We start from the raw sequence: 15,830 nt of genomic DNA on the forward strand, positions 1-15,830 counted from the left end.
ATGCTGTGTCTTACATTTCTAAAATCAAATATTTCAAAAAGATTGATGCCATTAATAGATGAGTGCTGTGATATTTGCCATTTACTGAGCTGGGCATTATTAAGGCGGGCGGCTCTTGCACCTCTTCTTCCATTGCTGCCTAATATAAATCAAATATTTGCCAACATCATAAAGGAGCGGAAGAATTAGAATGGATTTTCCAAGCATAAAACATGTTCCTTGCTCTGTCACTAACCCACAAATACATTTTATGCTTATGCCTATTTTTGCTTGTAGAAGTATCAAAGGAAAAATCTGGAGGTAATGTACAGAATATGTAAAGTGTATGTTTTCCAATGCAGATTGTACAGAGAAAGCCCAGTGCAAGGGAAAGCAATTACTTCTGTGCGCTGCGTCTTGACAGATTTACATACAAAAGCTTTTACATGTAAATACGTCTCGAAGATAAATATATGTACAAAGCCCTTATAGATATGTTACAGCCTCACTGAGGATATACGTGTTCAGCTCATTGGGTCTAAACATGAATGAAGAGATTGTTAAAACTTAAACAAGTAAAAAAAAAAGGATAAAGTGAGATATAAACTGGGTTTTATACTTATTATATTCTGAATTTTGCTTCCTTACTTTGGGATGGAACATTGACAACATTGAGAGAGGTTTTCCTGTGCTCTCTGTCACCCCCTGTTGAGTAATGAACTTTGCATGGCTTATCCAGGAGAATGGGTTGAAAGGGCTTTCCTATTATAACAAGATATCACCTACCCATAGGATAGGTTCTAACTGCTAGGTCACTGGTGGTCTGACCACTGTGACCCCCCACAATCACCAGAAAGGGGGTTCTGAATGCACCATTTGAATGGATGTTTCCTGGTTCCAATGAAAAAACAAGGGGAAAGGGAAAGGGAAAACGTATGTCAGCTCACCATGTAATAGCCAGACTCATCCAGTCCCAACGAAGTCTTGCAGCGGAGACGCCCAGGTCACGGGCTACCAAGGTTCAAGTAATGAGGAAGCAAACAAAGATGTCTCCAGCAGGACCAGGGTTGTATATATCTTGTTAAAACTTCACTTTTAATTTCAAATTGTAAAAGCCAAGGATGAGTTACAGAATGAGCAATATAGCGGCTCTTAGGTACAGCACATTCCAACGCGTTTCAGCTAAACCTTACCTTAAACCTGATTATTCCATGAATAAGGTTTAGCTGAAACGCGTTGGAATGTGCTGTACCTAAGAGCCGCTATATTGCTCATTCTGTAACTCATCCTTGGCTTTTACAATTTGAAATTAAAAGTGAAGTTTTAACAAGATATATACAACCCTGGTCCTGCTGGAGACATCTTTGCTTGCTTTCCTGGTTCCAGGTCTGTGTACTTTATGCTTCAATGATGATGTTCCAACAGAGATATGTAACTGCTACAGCCAGTCACTAACTGTAGCTTGTCACTGCTGCAGACAGTGATTGGCTACAGTACTCTCATACCCATGTCAGGACATTGTTTCTGGAACAGGAAGTACAGGGACCATTGGTGGTCCTGGAAGCGTCTGAGCTAGAGCCCTGGGGGATCAGTATGGTGAGTATGACTTAATTAGTTTTTTTTTTATATATATATAGCATTCTAAGTAGAAATAAGCTAAAATCATGACTGGACAACCATTTTAAAGACATGAATGAGACAGAAAAGGACAAAACACATGGGTAGGGCATTGAGATGAAGATATGACACAAGTAGTGCAATCACAGGTAAAAAAAATATTAATATTTTTAATAAATGTAAGTTGAATCAATTAATTAATTCATCGTAGCCAGGAGAAATATGGAAACTTCGTCCAGAATAGTTATTCACATTTATGATGAACTATGGGGCCGATCCATTAAAAATTAAGGGCTCACTGGAGTGAGTACGATGCTCCGTGTTCATTAAGATGCTCTTGCACCTTAATGGATTCGGCACATCTTTTCAGTGACGCGCCCCTCACCAGAAATGCAAGTCCAGTCATGGACAGAGACTGGAGTCGCATTTCTGGCGTAACAAGCACCGGCACGTTTGATGAATTTGATAGGCGGGCATAGCCACAGCCCATCCCGCCCCGGTTCCTCCCCAGCTCACGCATTTTGACGGAGCTGCTTCAAACTGGCTGAAAATGCAAAAAGTTGCAAGTAAGCTTTGATTAATCAGCCTTTATGTCTTATAGGTGTGAATACAGCTGGTCAGGTACTTCTAGGTCAGTGTTTCTCAAGATTCATAAGTCAAGTGCCCCCTACTCAAACATATGATGTCAACGTTCCCCAATGCCATAATTATACCCTGTGTGTTGCCTTTTAAAAACACAGTGCATAATTTCCCAGACTGTAGGGCTTGATATGGTCATTGACCAGGTCTTGTATATAATGCTAATGTAATGCTGGTTACTCAACTTTACAAATTTATGTACTAAAATGTACAGCTAACTGATCTGAAGTGAGATCAAGAGTACATTTACACTGGCCGATAATCGTCCCGTCTAGACTGGCTGACAATCACCCAACAAACGAGCAAAATGCTCATTCATTCGTCAATTAAAATGATTTTTAAGCTTGTTTGAAAATCATGGTTCTCGGCAGCACACTGTCCGTTTGTAAGTAGGTCATTGTGCTACCGAGAACAGTGATATTCTGTACGCACAGAACGATCAATTACCGATGGTTCTGTGTGCAGAGAAGTGCAATCAGCCATGAAGTCGGCAGTCAGTCATGAAGTTGTGCAGTCGGCTAAATGAAGCCTTAAACCCCATTTTCGTTCAGACTTTGTTCATCTACCGTCTATAAAATTGTGACCAGTAGGGGATCACAGTAAAAGGTAATGTGAGAAGGACACTTGAACACCTTGCTTTACAGTATCTGAGTTTGGGGTCCAGGTTTTTACTTATGTGACACTTGATGACTAAAATGTTATTTTTGATCATTCCTGTTCTTTCCTATCCAATGTATTGAACATTTTTGAAGGAACTCAATTGGGATTTCTTGACGAAAGCAGTTAAGATGTGGTACATTTAGACTTTCTTGCTTTTAATACATGTCATTGTTAATTATGCAAATCAATAGGAACATAAGCAATTAACTTTACATTGCAGTGAAAGCTTGTTTTTCTTGTCAGACTGAATAATGGGTAATTCTGTTCGTTAATGAGGGATTGGGCCCATGCAGTCTTTTTGATTCCTGATGCTTTTGTACTGTTTTCGTTACTATTTTTGTTCTGTGTTTTCAGAGAGCCGAATGATTCTTGATGCCTTTGCCCAGCAGTGTAGCAGAGTACTCGGCCTGTTGAACTGTGGGGGGAAACTTTTGGACTCCAAACCTCCTCCGTCTCTGGTGTCATGTGTGAAACAGGAAAATAACGGTTACAGTGAGAGGTCGGAGCAATGTCAATTTAGTAAAGCCTTTCACGGCCAATCGACAGACAAACCAGACGTAGAAATGCAGTACATACAAAAAAAGCAACAGACCTCAGCGTTTTTAAGGGTCTTCACAGATTCACTCCAAAACTACCTATTGGCCGGCAGCTTTCCTGCTCGTAATACCTCATCTTCGAGTGATTATGGTCACTTGACAGACATGGATGTTCTTTCGTCTTCTCCGGTACACACAATGGGTGGATGGGCGTCTCCTGCAACCTCGGAATCACATGGCCACCCGTCTTCATCAACTCTTCCAGAAGAAGATGATGACGAAGAAGAAGGTTACTGTCCAAGGTGCCAGGAATTAGAACAAGAAGTTATCTGTCTACAGCAAGAGAATGAGGAGCTCAGAAGGAAATTAGAAAGTATACCAGGTATTCTATAGCTTTCATTGTCTGTTATTATCTGTCTTACGACTATCCTTCATTAAGTAGAAAAATTGCCCAATATCAAGGTGGAATTTTAGTCACAATGCTAAGCTTCTGGTGGGAGTTTGCTTTGTACACTTTCAGGAAAGTAGGCCCCAATTTGTGTAAAGTAAAGTCAGCAGGTACTCACCTTTCTGGTTTCAGGCTCTCGCTAAATCACTGAGCTCGGCGTCTCTGCCAAGGTGGGCGGCACACACCGCTGAGCTCAGTGTACAAACTAGATAGGCTAGAAAGGTGCGCGTTGTTGACGTGACATTACCGATGAAACCAAAACACTTGAGACTGGATCAGTGGCAAGAAGCCAAAGCTGGACACAGGTAGGTTGAATACCTGCTGACTTTGTTATTTTAGGTATTTTACAGAGTTTAGGGCCTGTTTTCCTGAAAGTGGACAGCCCTTTTAACAAAATATAAAAAATAAATAAATGTATCCTTACAAGAGGATGTAAATATTTGATCATTTTGCATATTAAAGTAAAGGCTTGGCCATAATGGTGCCGTTATACAGATTAAATAGATACCTTTAGTGAAGAAATTTGCATGGTGGTTGTTCTTTAATCCGCATTTGAAGTTTGGGTGTAATAAGATAGGTGCATAGGGGAGGGACTGTGGGTAGGGTCTTCAGCTCCTGTCCCGACACCTCTTCTGGTGTCTGTATCTGCCTCTTCTTTGAAAGTTTGTGCTGGCATCGTCCTCACCGCGGGCTGCGCTTGCCCAGATTAAACTACCGGCGGTCTTCAATAAAATGGTGCAGTCTTGGCGCATGTGCAAATTGAGATATTGGCTCATCATTGAGCAGAGATATTAATCTATGCATGCACCGCCACTTGCGCTATTTTACTTAAGATAGCTAAGGTCAATTTGCGCATTCGCCGCCACCGGCGCCATTTTATTGAAGATCACCGGGAGATCAAACTGTGCAAGCAGCACATGAGGCAAAGATGGCGCTAGTTCGAACCTTCAAACAGGAGGCAGATACAGACACCAAAGGCAGGTGGAATGGCTGGGGCAGGAGCCGAAGAACCTACCCACAGTCCCGCCCCTATGCACCGAAAGCTTATCACACCCAATCTGCAAATGCTGAACAGAATACAGAATAACTAGGAAACCGATTTCTTCACTGACGGTAGCTATTTAATCTGTATAATAGTGCCATTATGGCCATGCCTTTACTTTAACATGCAAAATCATGCTGGCAGGTTCTCTTTAAGAAATCTGTTCTTTTAGCTCAGATATCGATGTAAAGATTTGATAGAATAGTATTATTCAACATATGCATTTACGGATGGAGCTGTCATCCCGCAGCTTAGTATTTCTGTCTGTCGACATTTGATTCCACAAATAATATCCCTGATCTGTTATTAAGACTGTTATTCTCCTGTTACCTATGGATTTTCATTGTGTTGCTTTTCTCAGATGCTCAGGAAATTGATGAGTGGAACATTCCAGGTTTTATATTGAACTCTGATAGCACTGCAATGCTCTATTGATTTTCACATGCATGAAGCTCAAAAATTTGTCATGTCACCAGGGAAAAGTAGGGCACATCAGCAGACGTCTGCAATTTCAGCAAATCACAATATACCATACATTTTCATGTTCTCTGATCATAGGTTGTGTTCCAAATTGTGGATTGCAATTAACTTCCTTCCATTTTCATCGCCCTGCAGAACAAAAATGCCCTGATAAATATTGTAAGTTATGTTATTATTTTCAGCTTAAGTAAGAAATAATGTGACTAAAGGGTTTCCCTATTTCAGAGTATTCCATTGAAAAAATGCCACATACCATCTTTTTCAGGCAAATTCTGCCCAGAATTTGTATATATTGGACCCTTATTTTTTTTCGATGTGGGCATGGCTACCAATAGCAATTTGAATTGGCCATGGCTTTTTTATTTATTTTCTTCTTGCTCTTTATTTATTTTTCATTTATTTCACACATTGTTAACTACCTCGTCTCCCCCTATAAAGTCATTAAAGACCTTTGGGGGAATGAAATACTTTTTATTTTTAATTTGATTTCCTCTGTAACTCTGGCTGGTATATTAACCCCAGTTACAGGGGAAATTCTGACGTCTGGTTGCACTGCAGAGTTCATCTGGGTCTGTTATGACCCAGCAGCTCCTGCTCTTTCTATACACCCAGAAAGCTCATGATCATTGGGTCTGGAGGAGTAAGCACTGTCAGCACTTCCTAATACTGAATACACAGCGCTTGTTCAGAACTGTGTACAGGAAAGTAGAGACGGTAATAAACCGTCCCTGCCTTTTCCATGGAGAATTTAGCTATGTCTGACATCTGGGTCCCTGCTCCTGCAGCTGCATGATGTTGTGCAGTGAACCTGCTCTACTTTGCTGTGATACAGTGACGAGCAAAAGGGTAAAAATGTTTTGAACTTTTGAATTTCAGGCTCCATATCTCACCATCCACTACTACTTAGAACGTGAGACTACCATCATTTTATAGACAATCATCTTGGCTATCTCATACATAAATTTGACTTGCAACTATTTAGCATATGATTAGTTATGCTGATTCTTGTCACGCCACTGTATTGTGACTGTTTTGCTCCTAAAAATCTAAATTTTAATTTTTATTATTTTGTAAATCCACCTTTGGCTTTCAACACTACCTGAAGCCTTCTGTGCATGCTCTCGATCAGATTCAAGAATGTCTCAACCGAAATCTGAACCCAGGTCTCTTCTACACGTTCCCAAAGTTGTTGCATACTGGTCGACTTAGCTTTTTCTTCAACTCTACCCACAAATCTTCGATTGGGTTGAGGTCTGGGGATTGTGGGGGCCAATCCATCACCTCTACTTCATTGTCTATCCGTTAGCCCCTTTTTCCCTTGTATCTTGCAGACCCATTTGCACCCATCAAAGCCTAGTCTCTTGACTTTCTTCTCATTACTCCAAATCACCCGTTTCCAGTTTTCTACTGTCCACTTTTTATACTTTTCTGCAAACTCGCGCGACGAGCTTCTTCACCTTTTTTCGTGCCACCATTCCAGACTTGTGTAACGTGCGTCACACCGTCATCTGTGATCTCTCTATTACGAAGCATATGAGCCACCTCCACTGCCGTGTTTGTCACGCCAGGACCAATAGACCTTGTGATGAGCCGACTTGTTGACTCCGATATTATGCCTGGACGTCCACCTCTTGGCTTTTGAATGGATGGACGGACTTCATTTCGTATTCTTCCAACTGTCATGGCGCTCACATGATGCAGTTTAGCAATTTTCTTGGCCGAGAGTCGCAATCCATGAGCTGGATGATGCTGTTTCTCTTTTCTTGGGAAATCTTGTTCATGGCTGCTCTTTGATTCAAACCAGTGACCTTTCGCTTGGGAATCAATTTAATAACACACTGAGCTATTAGGGAATGTGAGAACAGGTTGTAATTTGTAGTATACAGGAAGAAAAAGATTTTTCCACCACCAGGAGCAAAACAGTAACAATGCTGTGACATGACAGGAATCTGCATAACTAATCATATGCTAAATAGTTGCAAGTCAAATTTATGTATGAGATAGCCAAGATGAAGGTCTATAAAATGATGGTAGCCTCAAGTTAGAAGCAGTAGTGAATGGTGAGATATGGAGCCTGAAAGTCAAAAGTTCAAATTATTGTTACCCTTTTGCTCATCACTGTATTTTAGAATATCACTAAAGTAAAACGCTGCCACCTCAATGTTTATCGTCTTTGGGTTGTCCAGAAACAAAATTTATTTTGCACAAAATTCTTGTGCCATTTTGATGAATTTGGTGAAAAAAATATGAGCAAGTATCACAAGAAAAAAAAAGTGACTTAAAAAAATCGCACATGATGAAGTCTATGATTTTACATTATTTGCGGATTCACACAAATACATAACATGTTAATCTCACAGTGTAGAAGAACTCAGTTTATCAGCAATAAGGTTACCTGCAGTGCTCTGTAAAGTCACAGATGATGATGTATTATGGTGTCACGAAGTTTTAAGACTTTATTCAATGCAAGCTCTGGCCTTAAAGGGGTTGTCCGGTCAAAAATGATAAGTCTGCAGTCACTCTGTGCGCTGCGGGGATTCGCCGGTATGAGATCCGGGACCGGAGTCTATGTATACGTTATACATACCCCCGGCCATTCAGTGCCTCCTCGCTCCATTCACTTGTTTGGAACGAGACCACGCCATGTCTAGTAACCTGGACGGCCAGTGGGCACGTCCGACTAGAAGGCGCGACCTCTCTCAATACAAGTGTATGGTGAGCGAGGCCGCGCCCACTGGCCGGGTTATGTATAACACATATATACCATCCGGTCCCGGGTTTCATACCAGCGAATCCCCGCAGCACACACCGCCTGTGCTGAGGGGATTCATAAGTCTGCAGTCACTTTTGACCGGACAACCTCTTTAAACATTTTTGTTTTTTTTAGTGACATAAGTTTTTTCAAACGGAAAAAAAGCAATAATTCCACCATTCTTTCTGCAATTTTAATGGCGTTCATCATACAACAAAAAGAACATTAAAACTTTACTACTTGCATCATTAAAGTGCTGAAAAATATATATTTTGCGGTGTCCTGTGATACCCTAATCACGGAATAAAAAGCAGCTTCCTTTTTGTTACTAGGTATTTTCAAATGATTATTTCTTATAAGTAGAGATGAGCGGTGTTCGACTTGAACTGTTCGCCAATCTCAAATTCGAGCTGTTTTGGGCGGTGTTCGAGTTGTTCGACGAACCCGAACGATTTGCAAAAAATTCGGCTGTTCGAGGTTATGTTCGATAACTGTTCGTGCACCAAAAGCGTGTCCTGCATGTCTGGCGCTATTTAGAGCACCAATCATGCAGGGATTGTCTGCCACTCACTGTAATGCCACAGCCATGGTGGTTGTGGCATTACAGTGATTGCCTAAATCGATGGGAACAGTGCTCACAGTGAAACATGAAAAGCCGGCAATTCAGCAGCGGCATACACCTGTACCCGACAATTTAGAACCGAAAGAATAGAGCTTCACACATAGATTAGATAGATATAAACATGTCAGTCACATATATATGAAGTACAGTGATAGTGTTGGTTACTGTACTTGTCATTTAGTATTAAAATAAAGGATTTATTATTAAAAAAATTGGCGTGGGGTTCCCCTTAATTTTAGGCTCTAGCGGAGGTTAAGCAGACGGCTGGGGCAGATGTTTGAAGCCTGGGAAGGGGGTAATACCCACGGAGCTTCCCAGGCTACTAATATCAGCCCCCAGCTGAATACATAGCCTTTACTTGCTATTAAAATGGGGGACCCCCCAAAAAAAATGACGTGGGGTCCCCCCTAATTTAATAGCTAGCAAAGGCTAGGCAGACAGCTGGGGGCTGATATTAATAGCCCAGGAAGGGAGCCATGAATATTGGCCCCCTCCCAGGCTAGAAACACCAGCCGTCAGCCGCCCCAGAAATGGCGCATTCATAGGATGCGCCAATTCTGGCACTTAGCCTCGCTCTTCCACGCTGCCCTGGTGCGGTGGCAGGGGGTAATAGGGTTGGGGTTGATGTCAGCTTATAATGCCAGCTGACATCAAGCCCAGGTTAGTAATGGAGAGGCGTCTATAAGACACCCCCATTACTAACCCCATAGTCAAAGTTAAAAAAACCACAAACACCCAGAATAAAGTCCTTTAATTGAAATAAAGACACAATCCTTTATTGTTCTAAATTAAACCATACTTACCGTCACGCCCATTCCAGCTGAAGCCAACGATCTCCTGCAATAAAAGAAAAATAATAAAGCAACCTCATCCTTACCTTTCCATGGTTCCCACGACAGCTTCAGCTCTGCTACATCGAGATGACAGGCTGGACCGCAGCAGAACGCTGCCATCCAGCCTCTCATCCCGCAGACACTGAGAAGCGCAGGCTTGCTTGCGCTGCTCAGCGTCTCTCTGTGACGACATCCAGATGAGCCGAGTTCATGTCCAATGAACTCGGCTCACCTCATGCACGTCACTGACAGCGTGGGAAAATTCTCAAGCTGAAGCGGTGAGTGCAGGAGAATTCTCCCACGCTGTCAGTGACGTGCATAAGGTGAGCTCATGTCCAATGAACTCAGCTCACCTCCTGCACGTCACTGACAGCGTGGGAGAATTCTCCTGCACTCAGCGCTTCAGCGTGAGAATTCTCCCGCTGAAGCGCTGAGTGCAGGAGAATTTTCCCACGCTGTCAGTGACGTGCATAAGGTGAGCTCATGTCCAATGAACTCAGCTCACCTCCTGCACGTCACTGACAGCGTGGGAGAATTCTCCTGCACTCAGCGCTTCAGTGTGAGAATTCTCCCACGCTGAAGCGCTGAGTGCAGGAGAATTTTCCCACGCTGTCAGTGACGTGCATGAGGTGAGCCGAGTTCATTGGACATTAACTCGGCTCATCTGGATGCCCTCACAGAGAGACACTGTGGAGCGCAAGCAAGCCTGCGCTTCTCAGTGTCTGCGGGATGACAGGCTGGATGGCAGCGTTCTGCTGCGGTCCAGCCTGTCATCTCGATGTAGCAGAGCTGAAGCTGTCATGGGAACCATGGAAAGGTAAGGATGATGTTGCTTTATTATTTTTCTTTTATTTCAGGAGATCGTTGGCTTCAGCTGGAATGGGCGTGGCGGTAAGTATGGTTTAATTTAGAACAATAAAGAATTGTGTGTTTATTTCAATTAAAGGACTTTTTTCTGGGTGTTGTGTTTTTTTTAAATACTTTACTAGAAATTCATGGTGGTCATGTCTAATATTGGCGTGACCCCATGAATTTCGGGCTTAGGGCCAGCTGATAATGCCAAGCTGGCCCTAACCCCTTTATTACCCAGTGAGCCACCGCATCAGGGCCCTGGATGAGTTGGGTACAGCGCCAGAAGATGGCGCTTCTATGAACGCGCCATTTTCCGGGGTGGCTGCGGACTGCAATTTGCAGCGGGGGTGGCCCAGAAAGCTTGGGCCTCCCTGCGCTGCGGATTCCAGCCCCCAGCTGCCTAGTTGTACCTGGCTGGGCACAAAAACAGGGCGAAGCCCCACGTCAATTTTCTTTAAATTATTTTATGAAATAATTAAGAAAAAAAGGGCTTCCCTATATTGTTGTGTCCGGCCAGGTACAAATAGGCAGCTGGTGGTTGGGGGCAGCCCGTTCCTGCCTGCTGTACCTGGCTGGACACAAATATAGTGCGAAGCCCCACGTCAATTTTTTTAAAATTATTTCATGAATTTCCTGAAATAATTTAAAAAAATTGAAGTGGGGCTTCGCACTATATTTGTGTCCAGCCAGGTACAGCAGGCAGGAACGGGCTGCCCCCATCCACCAGCTGCCTATTTGTACCTGGCCGGACACAACAATATAGGGAAGCCCTTTTTTTCTTAATTATTTCATGAATTTCATGAAATAATTAAAAAAAATTGAAGTGGGGCTTCGCACTATATTTGTGTCCAGCCAGGTACAGCAGGCAGGAACGGGCTGCCCCCAACCACCAGCTGCCTATTTGTACCTGGCCGGACACAACAATATAGGGAAGGCCTTTTTTTCTTAATTATTTCATGAAATAATTTAAAAAAAAGTACGTGGGGCTTCGCCCTATTTTTGTGTCCAGCCAGGTACAACTAGGCAGCTGGGGGCTGGAATCTGCAGCGCAGGGAGGCCCAAGCTTTCTGGGCCCCCCCCCGCTACAAATTGCAGTCCGCAGCCACCCCGGAAAATGGCGCGTTCATAGAAGCGCCATCTTCTGGCGCTGTACCCAACTCATCCAGGGCCCTGGTGCGGTGGCTCACTGGGTAATAAAGGGGTTAGGGCCAGCTTGGTATTATCAGCTGGCCCCAAGCCCAAAATTCATGGGGTCACGCCAGTATTAGACATGACCGCCATGAATTTCTAGTAAAGTATTTAAAAAAAACACAACACCCAGAATAAAGTCCTTTAATTGAAATAAAGACACAATTCTTTATTGTTCTAAATTAAACCATACTTACCATCACACCCATTCCAGCTGAAGCCAACGATCTCCTGCAATAAAAGAAAAATAATAAACCAACCTCATCCTTACCTTTCCATGGTTCCCACGACAGCTTCAGCTCTGCTACATCGAGATGACTGGCTGGACCGCAGCAGAACGCTGCCATCCAGTCTGTCATCCCGCAGACACTGAGAAGCGCAGGCATGCTTGCGCTCCTCAGTGTCTCTCTGTGACGGCATCCAGATGAGCCGAGGTCATGTCCAATGAACTCGGCTCACCTCATGCACGTCACTGACAGCGTGGGAAAATTCTCACGCTGAAGTGCTGAGTGCAGGAGAATTCTCCCACGCTGTCAGTGATGTGCATGAGGTGAGCTCATGTCCAATGAACTCAGCTCACCTCCTGCACGTCACTGACAGCGTGGGAAAATTCTCCTGCAATCAGCGCTTCAGCGTGAGAATTTTCCCACGCTGTCAGTGACGTGCATGAGGTGAGCCGAGTTCATTGGACATGAACTCGGCTCATCTGGATGTCGTCACAGAGAGACGCTGAGCAGCGCAAGCATGCCTGCGCTTCTCAGTGTCTGCGGGATGACAGGCTGGATGGCAGCGTTCTGCTGCGGTCCAGCCTGTCATCTCAATGTAGCAGAGCTGAAGGTGTCGTGGGAACCATGGAAAGGTAAGGATGAGGTTGCTTTATTATTTTTCTTTTATTGCAGGAGATCGTTGGCTTCAGCTGGAATGGGCGTGATGGTAAGTATGGTTTAATTTAGAACAATAAAGGATTGTGTCTTTATTTCAATTAAAGGACTTTATTCTGGGTGTTTGTGTTTTTTTTAACTTTGACTATGGGGTTAGTAATGGGGGTGTCTTATAGACGCCTCTCCATTACTAACCTGGGCTTGATGTCAGCTGGCATTATAAGCTGACATCAACCCCAACCCTATTACCCCCTGCCACCGCACCAGGGCAGCGTGGAAGAGCGAGGCTAAGTGCCAGAATTGGCGCATCCTATGAATGCGCCATTTCTGGGGCGGCTGACGGCTGGTGTTTCTAGCCTGGGAGGGGGCCAATATTCATGGCTCCCTTCCTGGGCTATTAATATCAGCCCCCAGCTGTCTGCCTAGCCTTTGCTAGCTATTAAATTAGGGGGGACCCCACATCATTTTTTTTGGGGGGTCCCCCATTTTAATAGCTAGTAAAGGCTATGTATTCAGCTGGGGGCTGATATTAGTAGCCTGGGAAGCTCCGTGGGTATTACCCCCTTCCCAGGCTTCAAACATCTGCCCCAGCCGTCTGCTTAACCTCCGCTAGAGCCTAAAATTAAGGGGAACCCCACGCCAATTTTTTTAATAATAAATCCTTTATTTTAATACTAAATGACAAGTACAGTAACCAACACTATCACTGTACTTCATATATATGTTACTGACATGTTTCTATCTATCTAATCTATGTGTGATGCTCTATCTTTCTGTTCTAAATTGTCGGGTACCGCTGCTGAATTGCCGGCCGGCTTTTTTAAAGAGACAGTGCATGAAAACACTATTATTTTTTTAAATAAATCCTTTACACTAAATGACAAGTACAGTAAGCAACACTATCACTGTACTTATTATATATGTGACTGACATGTTTCTATCTATCTAATCTATGTGTGAAGCTCTATTCTTTCTGTTCTAAATTGTCGGGTACAGATGCTGAATTGCCGGCCGGCTTTTTTAAAGAGACGGTGCATGAAAACACTAATATTTTTTTTAATAAATCCTTTACACTAAATGACAAGTGCAGTAACCAACACTGTCACTGTGCTTCTTATATGTGTGACTGACATGTTTCTATCTATCTAATCTATGTGTGATGCTCTATTCCTTCTTGTCTAAATTGTCGGGTACCGGTGTATGCCGCTGCTAAATTTGCCGGCCGGCTTTTTTAAAGAGAGTGTCTTCTGAGCAGTTTGTCAGCTTTTGGACACCTTTGCAGGTGTTTTCTATGTGTTTCTATGTGTTTTTGTTTGCCTGCCATTGGTTTTAACGGTGTTCGACGGTGTTCTAAGGTGTTCGACGAACAGTTCGACGAACAGTTCCTCGAACATCCCGGTGTTCGACGAACCGAACCGAACCCGAACACTACGGGGGTGGCTCAACACTACTTATAAGCTTTTAACTAAGAAGCTAAATATCCAGAACACAGGATAGCAGGACAGCATACTGAAAAATTGAATATTTTATTATTTTAATGACTTCAGTAAAATATTAGTTTTTTATACATATATATATATATATATATTTATGTATATCTATATACAGAGTGGGCCTTTTATATGGATACACCTAAGTAAAATGGGAATGGTTGGTGATATCGGCTTCCTGTTTGTGGCATTGACAATCCAACACAATGGGCAGCACTTTGAACACATTTTATAAGTGGTCATAAACTTGTAAATAACTCATGAAAGAATAAAGTTACGTTAAAACCAAGCACACCATTGTTTTTCTTATGAAATTCTCAATAAGTTTGATGTGTCACATGACCCTCTTCCCATTGAAAAAAATAAAGTTGGATCCAAAATGGCCGACTTCAAAATGGCCACCATGGTCACCACCCATCTGGAAAAGGTTTCCCCTTCCCATATACTAATGTGCCACAAACAGGAAGTTGATATCACCAACCATCCCCATTTATATAATGTATATATATATATATATATATATATATGTAACGGGTCTGGGAGGCGGAACCTCTGAGCAACTATACAAGGGGGCGGTCCTTGTAAGGAAGCGGGTGGCGCCCAGGGAAGATGGGCAGGTAGTCACAGCTAGTGACCGGGGCAGTCTCTGGGTAAACGGGCAGGAGGTCACGGCAAGTGACCGGGACAGTCTCTGGGTAACGGGCAGTTGGTCACGGCAAGTGACCGGGACAGTCTCTGGGTAACGGGCAGGTGGTCACGGCAAGTGACCGGGACAGTCTCTGGATAACGGGCAGGTGGTCACGGCAAGTGACCGGGACAGTCTCTGGGTAACGGGCAGGTGGTCACGGCAAGTGACCGGGCAGTCTCTGGGTAAAGGGCAGGTACGACCTGTGACGGCTGAGCCTCCAGGTAGGCTAGCAGGCGAGTAGCAGATGTGTGCTCCCAGGTGAGCAGGCGAGAGTCTCTGGACAGGCAGGTGGTCACAGCACGTGACGGCGGAGCCTCCAGGTAGGCTAGCAGGCGAGTAGCAGATGTGTGCTCCCAGGTGAACAGGCGAGAGTCTCTGGACAGGCAGGTGGTCACAACACGTGACGGCGGAGCCTCCAGGTAGGCTAGTAGATGAGCGCTACCAGGTGAGCGGGCAAGAGTCTCTGGACTGGCAGGTGGTCACAGCACGTGACGACGGAGCCTCCAGGTAGGCTAACAGGCAGGTAGCAGATGAGCGCTCCCAGGTGAGCGGGCAAGCTGGTCCATAGACAGACTGACTGGTGTCGGAAGGCAGACCGTCGGACCTCAGGCTAGCAAGCAGGTAAGCGGATAACAGGCAGGAATCAGACAGCAAACTGGCAGGAAACTGGCAGGTAACTGGAAACGGGACCTGAGGGCTGAAGCAGAGTAGTGAACAGTGCAACAACATTGCTCGGGCACCTCCATTTTGGAGGAGGTGCCTTATATATGGAGCGATCCTCCGGCCATTGGCCGGGGACTCCTTAGGGCGGCGCGCGCGGCCCCTTTAAGAGAGGGGGAGCGCGCGCGCGCCCTAAGCACAGTGACCGGGGGAGAGCGCGCGCTGCAAGCAGAGCGGGAGGAAGCCGCCGGGCACTGAGCAGAGAGGTGAGGGGAACAGCGTCCCTGCCTAGCAAGAGGCAGGGACGCCGACGCTACAGTACCCCCCCCTTTAGGCCCCCCCTTTTTTAGGCCAGACAGAAATTTATCAAGGATGAGAGGGGCATGGATGTTCTCCCGGGGCTCCCATGTTCTCTCCTCAGGACCAAACCCCTTCCAATCCACTAGAAAAAAGGTCTTTCCTC

General features: G+C 44.4%; 1 protein-coding gene across 2 annotated transcripts in view; it reads left to right on the forward strand.

Annotated features, from left to right (window-relative positions):
* BEND4 (BEN domain containing 4) overlaps positions 1–15,830 on the forward strand; it is a 148,730-nt gene that overhangs the window by 70,247 nt on the left and 62,653 nt on the right. For both annotated transcript variants that reach the window (XM_073645585.1, XM_073645592.1), the window contains exon 2: positions 3,250–3,813. In XM_073645585.1, the coding sequence (XP_073501686.1) occupies positions 3,250–3,813 (564 nt within the window). The remainder of the gene's footprint in view (positions 1–3,249; positions 3,814–15,830) is intronic.

Source organism: Phyllobates terribilis, unplaced genomic scaffold (assembly GCF_046119375.1).
Source record: "Phyllobates terribilis strain yellow unplaced genomic scaffold, ASM4611937v1 Scaffold_1__5_contigs__length_1240528914, whole genome shotgun sequence".
Lineage (NCBI taxonomy): Eukaryota > Metazoa > Chordata > Amphibia > Anura > Dendrobatidae > Phyllobates > Phyllobates terribilis.